Raw genomic sequence first — 13,340 nt, 5'->3', positions numbered from 1 at the left:
AGCAGTGAACTGGGCACGCCCCTGTGGGCTGCACCATTCACTGCTGTAGGTGTGGCTGGGCGCCATTTTACTGTAGCCCAGTGCTATCTGCTGAGCTCCACTTTCTGCACTGTGCTTCCTGCTCCCCTGTCCTCCTGCTCCGTCTCCTCACACACAGCCCCAGTGATCTCCGGTAATCTGACACCTTCCCTTTTATGACAGCTTTTATGGCTGTGGGGGGGGGGGCTGGAAGTTTCACCAGTGTGGGCATATCTATAATACTGTCTGGTCTGATACTGCCTGCTGAGCCGTGTATCTAATCCTCTCCTGTGTGATACTGCCTGCTGAGCCGTGTATCTAATCCTATCCTGTGTGATACTGCCTGCTGAGCTGTGTATCTAATCCTCTCCTGTGTGATACTGTCTGCTGAGCCGTGTATCTAATCCTCTCCTGTGTGATACTGTCTGCTGAGCCGTGTATCTAATCCTCTCCTGTGATACTGCCTGCTGAGCCGTGTATCTAATCCTCTCCTGTGTGATACTGACTGCTGAGCCATGTATCTAATCCTCTCCTGTGTGATACTGCCTGCTGAGCTGTGTATCTAATCCTCTCCTGTGTGATACTGCCTGCTGAGCTGTGTATCTAATCCTCTCCTGTGTGATACTGCCTGCTGAGCCGTGTATCTAATCCTCTCCTGTGATACTGCCTGCTGAGCCGTGTATCTAATCCTCTCCTGTGATACTGTCTGCTGAGCTGTGTATCTAATCCTCTCCTGTGTGATACTGCCTGCTGAGCCGTGTATCTAATCCTCTCCTGTGTGATACTGCCTGCTGAGCCGTGTATCTAATCCTCTCCTGTGTGATACTGCCTGCTGAGCCGTGTATCTAATCCTATCCTGTGTGATACTGCCTGCTGAGCTGTGTATCTAATCCTCTCCTGTGTGATACTGTCTGCTGAGCCGTGTATCTAATCTTCTCCTGTGATACTGCCTGCTGAGCCGTGTATCTAATCCTCTCCTGTGTGATACTGCCTGCTGAGCCGTGTATCTAATCCTATCCTGTGTGATACTGCCTGCTGAGCTGTGTATCTAATCCTCTCCTGTGTGATACTGTCTGCTGAGCCGTGTATCTAATCCTCTCCTGTGTGATACTGTCTGCTGAGCCGTGTATCTAATCCTCTCCTGTGATACTGCCTGCTGAGCCGTGTATCTAATCCTCTCCTGTGTGATACTGACTGCTGAGCCATGTATCTAATCCTCTCCTGTGTGATACTGCCTGCTGAGCTGTGTATCTAATCCTCTCCTGTGTGATACTGCCTGCTGAGCTGTGTATCTAATCCTCTCCTGTGTGATACTGCCTGCTGAGCCGTGTATCTAATCCTCTCCTGTGATACTGCCTGCTGAGCCGTGTATCTAATCCTCTCCTGTGATACTGTCTGCTGAGCTGTGTATCTAATCCTCTCCTGTGTGATACTGCCTGCTGAGCCGTGTATCTAATCCTCTCCTGTGTGATACTGCCTGCTGAGCCGTGTATCTAATCCTCTCCTGTGTGATACTGCCTGCTGAGCCGTGTATCTAATCCTATCCTGTGTGATACTGCCTGCTGAGCTGTGTATCTAATCCTCTCCTGTGTGATACTGTCTGCTGAGCCGTGTATCTAATCTTCTCCTGTGATACTGCCTGCTGAGCCGTGTATCTAATCCTCTCCTGTGTGATACTGCCTGCTGAGCCGTGTATCTAATCCTCTCCTGTGTGATACTGCCTGCTGAGCTGTGTATCTAATCCTCTCCTGTGTGATACTGCCTGCTGAGCCGTGTATCTAATCTTCTCCTGTGTGATACTGCCTGCTGAGCTGTGTATCTAATCCTCTCCTGTGTGATACTGTCTGCTGAGCCGTGTATCTAGTCATCTCCTGTGTGATACTGCCTGCTGAGCCGTGTATCTAATCCTCTCCTGTGTGATACTGCCTGCTGAGCCGTGTATCTAATCCTCTCCTGTGTGATACTGACTGCTGAGCCATGTATCTAATCCTATCCTGTGTGATACTGACTGCTGAACCGTGTATCTAATCCTCTCCTGTGTGATACTGCCTGCTGAGCCGTGTATCTAATCCTCTCCTGTGTGATACTGCCTGCTGAGCCGTGTATCTAATCCTCTCCTGTGTGATACTGACTGCTGAGCCGTGTATCTAATCCTATCCTGTGTGATACTGACTGCTGAACCGTGTATCTAATCCTCCCCTGTGTGATACTGACTGCTGAGCCATGTATCTAATCCTCTCCTGTGTGATACTGACTGCTGAACCGTGTATCTAATCCTCTCCTGTGTGATACTGTCTGCTGAGCCATGTATCTAATCCTCTCCTGTGTGATACTGACTGCTGAGCCATGTATCTAATCCTCTCCTGTGTGATACTGCCTGCTGAGCCGTGTATCTAATCCTCTCCTGTGTGATAGTGACTGCAGAACCGTGTATCTAATCCTCTCCTGTGTGATACTGTCTGCTGAGCCGTGTATCTAATTCTCTGCCATGTGATACTGCTCTCCTGAAATACTCTGTGCTGCTGTCACCCTGCTGGTTTTATGTGTGATCTACATGGTGGTATTGTGTATGATCTATATGGCGGCATTGTGTGTGAAGTATTTGGCGGTATTATTTGTGATCTGCTAAAAGGGGACCCATTCTAGGGTGGTTCTGGCTGAGCACCTGCACACGGGTCAGAGGTAATAGGTGCAGTCAGGGGAGGGCTGGTGAGGCAGCTGAAGAGAGGGGTCTCATTTTTATCGTTACTGTATGGCTCCATTCCCCCCCAGCCTGCTTCCCAGCGTCACCCCGGACTGCGCGTATCGCCTCGCTTTCACACATTGCCAGGACAGAATCTGAGGAGGGGAACGGGGTCTTTCCATGCAAAGTCTGGATCAGAACAGGCCATCAGTCAGCAGAAATGTTTCCTGGATTTCTGTGCTGCTGTCTCCCTGCTCCTCCCCCATATATCTTCCTCTGTGCCCCCCACAGACCAGCGCACTGCTTTCCTGAAATACTCTGTGCTGCTGTCACCCTGCTCCTTCCTCCATATATCTCCCTCTGTGCCCCCCATAGACCAGCACACTGCTCTCCTGAAATACTCTGTGCTGCTGTCACTTTGCTCCCTCTACCATATATCTGTGTGCCCCCCATAGACCAGCACACTGCTCTCCTGAAATACTCTGTGCTGCTGTCACTCTGCTCCCTCCACCATATATCTCTCTCTGTGCCCCCGATAGACCAGTACACTGCTCTCCTGAAATACTCTGTGCTGCTGTCACCCTGCTCCTCCCCCATATATCTCCCTCTGTGACCCCCATAGACCAGTACACTGCTCTCCTGAAATACTCTATGCTGCTGTCACCCTGCTCCTCCACCATATATCTCCCACTGTGCCCCCCATAGACCAGCACACTGCTCTCCTGAAATACTCTGTGCTGCTGTCACCCTGCTCCTCCCCCATATATCTCCCTCTGTGACCCCCATAGACCAGTACACTGCTCTCCTGAAATACTCTATGCTGCTGTCACCCTGCTCCTCCACCATATATCTCCCTCTGTGCCCCCCATAGACCAGCACACTGCTCTCCTGAAATACTCTGTGCTGCTGTCACTTTGCTCCCTCTACCATATATCTGTGTGCCCCCCATAGACCAGCACACTGCTCTCCTGAAATACTCTGTGCTGCTGTCACCCTGCTCCTTCCTCCATATATCTCCCTCTGTGCCCCCCATAGACCAGCACACTGCTCTCCTGAAATACTCTGTGCTGCTGTCACCCTGCTCCTTCCTCCATATATCTCCCTCTGTGCCCCCCATAGACCAGCACACTGCTCTCCTGAAATACTCTGTGCTGCTGTCACTTTGCTCCCTCTACCATATATCTGTGTGCCCCCCATAGACCAGCACACTGCTCTCCTGAAATACTCTGTGCTGCTGTCACTCTGCTCCCTCCACCATATATCTCTCTCTGTGCCCCCGATAGACCAGTACACTGCTCTCCTGAAATACTCTGTGCTGCTGTCACCCTGCTCCTCCCCCATATATCTCCCTCTGTGACCCCCATAGACCAGTACACTGCTCTCCTGAAATACTCTATGCTGCTGTCACCCTGCTCCTCCACCATATATCTCCCTCTGTGCCCCCCATAGACCAGCACACTGCTCTCCTGAAATACTCTGTGCTGCTGTCACCCTGCTCCTCCCCCATATATCTCTCTCTGTGCCCCCCATAGACCAGCACACTGCTCTCCTGAAATACTCTGTGCTGCTGTCACCCTGCTCCCAGAATCCTTGCTGCCTGCCATCCTCGGTGACCGAAGACCCCATTCCTCTCCTCAGATCCTGTCCTGGCGATGTGTGAAAGCGAGGCGACAGGGGCCTGATATATGGAGGAAGGAGCAGGGTGACAGCAGCACAGAGTATTTCAGGAGAGCAGTGTGCTGGTCTGTGGGGGGCACAGAGGGAGATGTTATGATTGAGTCACCGTAGGAGGCAAAAACAGAAATGCTAGCTAAGTCCAGAAAACCAGAGAGGTTGGCAGCTATCGGATTGCAGACCCCTGAACCTATCAACACAACTAGCAGTAGCCGTGGGGGGTTCCTACGATGCCCTAGACCACTCAATCACAGCCGGAGAATGAAATAGCCTAAAGACAGAAAGGGAAATCTAAACTGCCCCAGAGCAGACCCCAAAGCAAAAGGCAGCCCCCCACATATAATGACGGTGAAGCAAGAAGAAAGAACACAACACAGACAGAAAGATAGACTGAGCAAAGACGGTGCCCAAGCTAACTAGATAGGAAAGGACAGGAAGGCTGCTGTCTGCAATCCGTGAAAAACCCTATGAAAATAAGAGCCAACAGACTGACAGTGAAAAAGGCCCTGAAGACGCTAGGCTTCAAAAAGACTATGTCAGTACTCAGGAATATTCTGAAGACAGAGCAACAGGCAAAAGAAGAATCAGCACACCCCAGCAGGGAATGGCAGAATCCAGAAAAGCAAGGCAAACAAAAACAAAACACAAATGCTAAAAGGCAAAGCAGAAAACTTAGCTTTAGAGGAGCAGGAATCAGACTGGTTTCCTAGAAGTCCACAGAGAAATCACCCGCAGGGCAGAAGGGCGTCGGCAGCCTTATATCCAGTCCGTGACTCCACTCAGCCAGTCATCATCATTAGACTCAGGTGCCTGATAATCAGGCTCATTACCTTCCTTTACCAGAATAGGGAGTTCACCAGACCTCAGTGACGAAGGGGAAAATGAACTCACAACAGGGAGATATATGGGGAAGGAGCAGGGTGACAGCAGCACAGAGTATTTCAGGAGAGCAGCGTGCTGGTCTGTGGGAGGCGCCCTGTTCGGTGCCAAGGATTGTATATAAAGCGCTGTGTTTTATACACATGGATGGACCGTCTGCTTGTCTGCTCCACAGAAATCCAGGAAACATGTCTGCTGATTGATGACCTGTCCTGATCCAGACTTTACATGAAAAGACAGTCAGTATAACTTTGCAGGCCCCATCAAAATGGCTGCTCACTGTGTTCCTAGATGTCATCCTCTCTTTTCCCTTAGCAAGCACCCAGTAGGGGAGGAGAGGAGTGACACCACACCCATGTCAGCAGATTCCGCCCATACAGTGTCCATTTTAGGGCATGATCATATATCAAAATCATACATCATGGACACTGTATGCCCATAATTACTGCAGGACAGTAATGTGAGCTAGTTGTACACTAGGTTTTTGTGCCAAATTTCAGTATCTGCTCCCCCTAGTGTTAACAAGTGGAAATGCCAAACTTTTTAAAATTATTTTTCATATTTTACAAAATTAAAAACAAATGATAATATTTTTTTAAGAAAATGTAAACATTAATTCTTTACATTTTTTCAATTGCTGAAAAAATTTTTTTGGGATGGCACCTTCCCTTTAACTTTATTTTTTCCATTTGTTAACACTCTATTTTTTTTTTGGTTTTTTTTGCGTAGCGACCTGTTGTTTTTATTGCTACCATTTGGCGGTATATAACAAGCATATTGCATTTTGTTTTGGAATGTGAACTGACAGAAAAATGACAATTCAGGCGTTCTCATTTTTTTTTTACTGGTAAAATGGATTATTTCATTGTAAAAAGTTATAGATCGGATTTTTACGGAGAAAGCGATACTAAATATGCTTTTTTCGGTATTTTTTCATTGAAAGGGGGAAGTAATCCAAACTTTTATAACTTTCCAACTTTTATTTTTCCGTCTCCTTGGAGATTAGAGCCTGGAATCATTGGATCACTTTTTTGGGGGTTTCCGAGATTACGGCACCGTCCTAACGCAACACCTAATTGCTGTGCACAAATGACAGGATATTCATATTGCATTTCTTAATGACATGACATTCATCTCCGCCGTATCCGGATCTGTTGCTGCATCTTACATGTGAACACATGATAATCCTGAGGGTGAAATGAAACTCTTACCGGTCAAATGGATTTTTCATGAAGCACTGTTTCCACACCATGGAGGCAACCGCCCGAGACATCAAGTAGGAGTAGTATTTGGCACCATAACCTGCTAGATGACTAAATCTTAGTTGCCAAGCCTGCATCAAAACAAATAAATATTATATATAAATGGCAGATGGGGATTCTGTGACTTGGATTATTTTTTTCTAAAGAAAATTGGAAAATGTAAAGAAGAAGTGGAGCCTGTATAGATGTTATCTGCTTGATAACAAATAGGGATGAGAAAGTGTCACAAGACAGTAGCACTTCAGATGCAGGAAATATAAGATGCCTTACGGTAGTTACAACAGCCGGCAGAAAGTTGTGTGTTCATGGTTGTTGTAAGCTGCTAGTGAAGTACTCAAACATGAGGCGTCATTCGTCACTCTTAAGCTATAACGGCATGTGTTTAATGGATTCGGGTGGCGCTCTGTGGCTCTTATACTATAGTCAGGGAAAGGTGCATTTACTGGAAGGGATGACCAAATTTATACAGTGGATTAAAATGGCTGACAAATGAATCATGGGATATTCTGTGACTATAAGAAACGCATAATTGCTTAATGCATTTTTAGTGCAAAATTTACTAGAATTTTGGACACAAAGGACTTAAGATTTTTGTGGATGCACCTCCGTCCACAATCTTTGGAAGAAAGAGGGAAATGACTTTGGCAGAAAAGTGATGTGGCAACTACTTATCCCCCTCACTCAATAAGGCCACATACTGGGAAGCTAAACAGTGTTATTCATTTATTTTACTCACTTATGTAGCAATATCATCTTCCGCAGCGCTTTACCGTCATCATCATCACTGTCCCCACTGGGGCTCACAATGTAGATTCCCTATCAGTATGGTCTTTGGAATGTGGGAGGAAACCAGAGAACCCGGAGGAAACCCACGCAAACATGGGGAGAACATACAAACTCCTTGCAGATGTTGTCCTTGGAGGGATTTGAACCCAGGACCCCAGTGCTGCAAAGCAACAGCGCTAATCACTGAGCCACCATGCTGCCCGTTATCGCACACATTCATGTAAATGTAAGATGTCCATACTGTGCAGGTGCCATTCCGTGTGTGCCTTAGGTACCAGCTTCTTTGCCGCTTACATTAGTGTGCACTACTTTAACGACAGCGTAACAGAAGAATACAAGCGTGAGCAGCTGCGCCTGTGCAGCCTGCCCAAAACCCCCACTGACCCTGGGGGCTCATGAGAAACCAGAGAATGAACAATAAAATCCGATATTTACAGAAGTGTCCACCATTATAAAGGGGTTTTCGGTGTAGGAAAACCCCTCTTCTCCAACTGCAGGTTGTTTCTAGTTCACAGTTCTAAGGTTGAAAGACGACAAGTCCATCGAGATCAACCCAGAACCTGTATTTTTTTTTTATTTATTTCTTTACTCAACCTCCACACGTCCAGCACTGAGTTTCCGTTATCACTCCAGTATCTGACCTCAGCAGCTTGTGTCGTCTACTTGGGCAGAGCCACTGATTGACTGCAGTGCTGTTGATGTGACATTAGCACTGCAGACAACCACAGACACCAGGAGCCATGGTGGTGACGCAGTGCAGAACCGGGGAGGGCAAGTAAAGCAAAGGCTTGCATTTCAAAAAACAAACTGCAGTCCAATGTTTTCTCCGAGCTCGTTTTCTCAGAGTTCAACGTTTTCTCCGAGCTCGTTTTCTCTGAGCCCAAAGTTTTCTCCGATCCCAACGTTTTTTCCGAGCCCAACGTTTTCTCCGAGTCCAAAGTGTTCTCCGATCCCAACGTTTTCTCCGAGCCCAAAGTTTTCTCTGAGTCCAACGTTTTCTCAGAGTCCAATGTTTTCTTGAAGTCCAACGTTTTCTCCAAGTTCAAAGTCTTCACAGAAGAAAACACTTATAGGTAACATCGAGCCTACAGGTGATTGATGGCCAGCATGGCATCCCTCGAACATATTGTGTTATTTCCATGGCTAACACCTTGTGTCATACATCTCAGGTTAGGTCAGATTTAGGGAAACATCCTGTAAGTGGACGTGGGAGGTTGTATACAGAAATGGATTACACCAAGAAGATTAGAAGTCTCCTATACACCTATAGTTTAGAAAAGGCCAGTGCTACCAAGGGACTGTTCACATGGGGACGATAACCTGCAGATTTTTTTTTTTACTATATTTTCCAAGTGGAAAATCTGCAGCATATTGTTACAATGCCAACAAGGTGAATGAGATTTTACCAAGTATAGTGTAAAAATGAAAATAACATATCTGCAGTTTGCTAATGTTTACTGTGGATTTCACCCTTTGCCACCCATATGGCGAAAAACCACAAGTGACTCAAGCGAATTTTGCCATGGATTTGTTGTCGATTTTTTTTTCTGATGAATCCACATCCTGTGTGGACGTACCACCAATACATACAGGCTCAACTATAGTGAGGTGTCTGAGATTAGAAAAAGGGACAGGTCAATTTCCAAAAGAAGGAGCACCTTGAGCATAGGCTGCAATACTGGGAATGATCTGCTGACAAAAATGGCGCCAATTCTGGAATAAAAATAAAACTTTTTTTTATCATCTTACACATTCACCTTCATGGATTGCTGTGCCGTAATGAAGGTGTGAATGTAAACACTTGGACACAGCATGTAAGTGACGCTACGATCCCGGCTGGTGAAACATCTGGACTTTGCTCTATTCCAAGTTGGATACTACATTTCCAGAGAAAAATGACCGCCGGAGGCAGAAGGTGCACCATCAGCTTACATTACCGGTAATACTGGCTCATGACAGCCTATACAACACCAGGCAGATGTAACAAGTCAGAGAAGAGGATTAAGACGTTCCAGCCATTAATTATGCTGATTTGCTTGGGGCTTGATATGTGCCATGTACAGATCATGTCGCTGCCTGCTCCCAGTAGCTACGTCTAATCACAGTGTGAACTATGATGTCAGTCTTGATGATCGCGCTGACAGGAGAAATGCCATTGTTTCACCTTTAAGTGCTACGGCTTAATTGACCAAAAAAAGAAATAAAAAAATCATTTTTCGTCATGGAACATTAACATTTCATGCTTTCTTCTTTGGACACAGCATAAATGTTCACACTGGAGGGGACCGGATTTATAGGATTGTCTCCTTCTCACAGCGTGCCACTTCTTACTGCAGCTGCATCTCCCTCCTCACGGGCAAGACACAAGTAAGACTTTTTTTCTGCGACAAAGTGAGGTTTGTAGGCATTACCCGAGTCTGTAGACTCTCCAGGAAAGTGCTGACGATGCGAAGTTGCCCTAATAACATATTACAGAGGTTTATATTATTATTATATTACTCGATTGTATAGCGCCATTAATTCTACAGTGCTTTACAGACATCATCATCATCATCGCTGTCCCCAACGGGGTTCACAGTCTACATTCCCCATCAGTATGTCTTTGGAGTGTGGGGGGAAACCGGAAAACCCGGAGGAAAAAACACGGGGAGAACATACAAACTCCTTGCAGGTGTTGTCCTTGGTGGAATTTGCGCACTTTTTAAAACACATACTGGGAGTGGCTGATGGCATGTATTCGTCTCCTTGGCACATTTCGGATGTGTTCTGCCTAGTGTAGAGCCTAAAGATTTCCATCTTTGATGATGTTCTGGGGTTGTCCTCTTCACTGTTATTACTCTATAGGGACAGACATAAAATAAACTCTCGTTTACTCCCGTTGCTGGGTCCAGCGATGCCTCTTACTCTGCTCTTCTGGTCTTTGATGACTGATTGCAGCAATGACATCACATCTATAGAGATCATAACGGCTGCAGTCAGTCACTGGGCTCAGCGGCTCTGTCACTGTAGACGCCATGAGCCTCTGAGCCCAGCGATGCCTCTCCTCTCCTCTTTGATGATTGGTTTCAGTGGTGATGACGCATGTGCAGGGCTGTAGACTTGATGTCACTACTGCAGCCAATCATCACAGATTAAAGCAACAACAGAGACCCGTGAAGATCAAGTAAAAAAAAAAAAAATCATTATTGTATTTTATACATCTCTGACCCTATGGTGTAAGGGCCCTGTTACACGCTTCAATGTCCCAGTGATCCCACCAACGATCCGACGTGAATGGGATCGCTGGGACATAGTTAGGCTGGTTTCACATTAGTGTTTTTTTGCGCAGCGCATCGTGCGCGTCCATGCGCATGCGTCACGCGCACCTATGTTTAACATGGGGGCGCATGGTCTAGCGTTTGCACACGTTCACATGCGTTTTCGTGCGCATGCGTTTTTTTAAAGATGTGCGCCCAGGCGCGCCAGACGCAACCTGTTGCATTCTTGGGTCCGTCCAACGGCGTAAAAAAACGCATGCGCACACTTGTGCATGGAATGCGACAAAATAACGCATTACAGTCTATGGGAACGGAGGTGTGCGCATGGACATGCGCACACCTGCGTTAAAAATGCATGCGTTTTAAGAGTTAACATGGCTTGAAACTGGTTAAACTGCTTGCATGCGTTTCTATTGCACACGAAGCGCTGCGCTAAAAACCGCTAATGTGAAAGTAGCCTTAGGCCTCTTTCACACATCTGTATGTCACCATCAATCAAAATCCGCTGTTTTGCTAAAAAAACGGATCCGTCATTTTTCTTAGCGGATCCGTTTTTTTCCCATTGAGTTGCATTACCGGTGGATCTTGACGGATGGTCATCCGTTGGATCCGGTTTTATACTCTCTCTCTCTCCTTTTCCAGGCACGGTTTCCTTTAAATTTCTGCCTTATCCGGATCCGTCAAAATGACGGTCCGGTGACACCCGTTTGTTTCAATCCGCCAACGGATCCATTTTCCGCCATTTTGGCGGATTTCAACTGAGCTAAAAATCGGATGTGTGAAACAGGCCTTAGCTGATCGCTGGTGAGCTGTCACATAGGCAGACTCACCAGCGATCAGGACCAGCGAGCACGCTGGTATCCAGGGTAAACAGCGGGTATGACAGCGCCGCGCGGCCTTAGTTACCCGCTGTTTACCCTGGATACCAGATCAGGACCAGAGAGCACGCTGGTATCCAGGGTAAACAGCGGGTATGACAGCGCCGCGCGGCCTTAGTTACCCGCTGTTTACCCTGGATACCAGATCAGGACCAGAGAGCACGCTGGTATCCAGGGTAAAAATCGGGTGTCTAAGCGCCGTGCAGCCTTAGTTACCCGCTGTTTACCCTGGATACCAGATCAGGACCAGAGAGCACGCTGGTATCCAGGATAAAAAGCGGGTGTCTAAGCGCCGTGCAGCCTTAGTTACCCGCTGTTTACCCTGGATACGAGCTCCCAGCGTCTGCTGTATGGCGCTGGGAGCTCGCTGATCGTTGGTCTCTCGCTGTCACACGCAGCGATGTGTGCTGCCCAGCGGGAGACCAACTATAGATTTATGGCCCAGACCATTAGGCAACGATTAACGATCAGCCAACTGCGTGTCACACGCAACAATGTCGTTTCGACATCGCGGCAACGTCACCAAACTGGTGACGTTGCAACGATATCATTCACAATATCGTTGTGTGCAATGGGGACTTAAGAGAAGGCTCATCCATGGTCCCCTTGAGGTGCAACACTAGATATAACACTCAGTGTCTGTATACCCATGTAATGACATCACAGCACATTTTATTAATACAATGTCTTGTGACAGCCGGCCGGTCTCGTGCCCATCACTGTTCCCCAATGTTACCGCACTCTTGCCTTTACTTCTCCATTCACCTGCCTGTATTATTCTAGTATCAGATCCGCCTCTTGGCAGGACACTCTAGTCTGTCATCACCATGTTATACCCGACACCCTCCCCTTGAAGCCTCTTCTTCTTTAAGACTTTCTCTTTCCCACTCGACATCTTACGGTAATTATTTTTATTCCATGCCCTCGGGGCGATTGTACAAGCAGGTAAAGTTACGTCTCAATCCTCCTTTAATTCTTCTCCTGTCAATTACTTCGTTTCCACAAGAAGCTGCTTTTCACATACAGTTACCTGGTCAGCGTCAGAGGATAGGTAATAGATGCATGATACATGGGGGCTTCCATGATCACTAGCATTCAGATCTCCAACAATCAGAGCCTGACTGATGGCCGATCCCAACGGTATGCAACGTTATACAGTGCCTTGCGAAAGTATTTGGCCCCCTGGAACTTTTCAACCTTTTCCCACACATCATGCTTCAAACATAAAGATACCAAATGTAAATTTTTGGTGAAGAATCAACAAGTGGGACACAATTGTGAAGTTGAACAAAATTTATTGGTTATTTTAAATTTTTGTGGAAATTCAAAACTGAAAAGTGGGGCGTGCAATATTGTTCGGCCCCTTTAACTTAATACTTTGTTGCGCTACCTTTTGCTGCGATTACAGCTGCAAGTCGCTTGGGGTATGTCTCTATCAGTTTTGTACATCGAGAGACTGAAATTCTTGCCCATTCTTCCTTGGCAAACAGCTCGAGCTCAGTGAGGTTGGATGGAGATCGTTTGTGAACAGCAGTTTTCAGCTCTTTCCACAGATTCTCGATTGGATTCAGGTCTGGACTTTGATTTGGCCATTCTAACACCTGGATACGTTTATTTGTGAACCATTCCATTGTAGATTTTGCTTTGTTTGGGATCATTTTCTTGTTTGAAGACAAATCTCTGTCCCAGTTTTAGGTCTTTTGCAGACTCCAACAGGTTTCCTTCAAGAATGGTCCTGTATTTGGCTCCATCCATCTTCCCTGTCCCTGCTGAAGAAAAGCAGGCCCAAACCATGATGCTGCCACCACCATGTTTGACAGTGGGGATGGTGTGTTCAGGGTGATGAGCTGTGTTGCCTTTACGCCAAACATATCGTTTGGCATTGTTGCCAAAAAGTTCGATT

The 13,340-nt window shown here is 46.8% G+C and overlaps 1 protein-coding gene across 1 annotated transcript in view; it reads right to left on the bottom strand.

The window, feature by feature from the left end:
- The window catches only part of MIPEP (mitochondrial intermediate peptidase), a 148,329-nt gene that overhangs the window by 20,785 nt on the left and 114,204 nt on the right, over positions 1-13,340 (bottom strand). Inside the window, exon 17 of the mRNA XM_073583024.1 lies at positions 6,466-6,587. Within this exon, the coding sequence (XP_073439125.1) occupies positions 6,466-6,587 (122 nt within the window). The remainder of the gene's footprint in view (positions 1-6,465; positions 6,588-13,340) is intronic.

The sequence above is a fragment of the Dendrobates tinctorius genome, unplaced genomic scaffold (genome assembly GCF_039654945.1).
Source record: "Dendrobates tinctorius isolate UK_male_01 unplaced genomic scaffold, ASM3965494v1 ptg000075l, whole genome shotgun sequence".
In the NCBI taxonomy this organism is placed as follows: Eukaryota; Metazoa; Chordata; class Amphibia; order Anura; family Dendrobatidae; genus Dendrobates; species Dendrobates tinctorius.
This window is presented reverse-complemented; position numbering and strand designations above follow the sequence as displayed.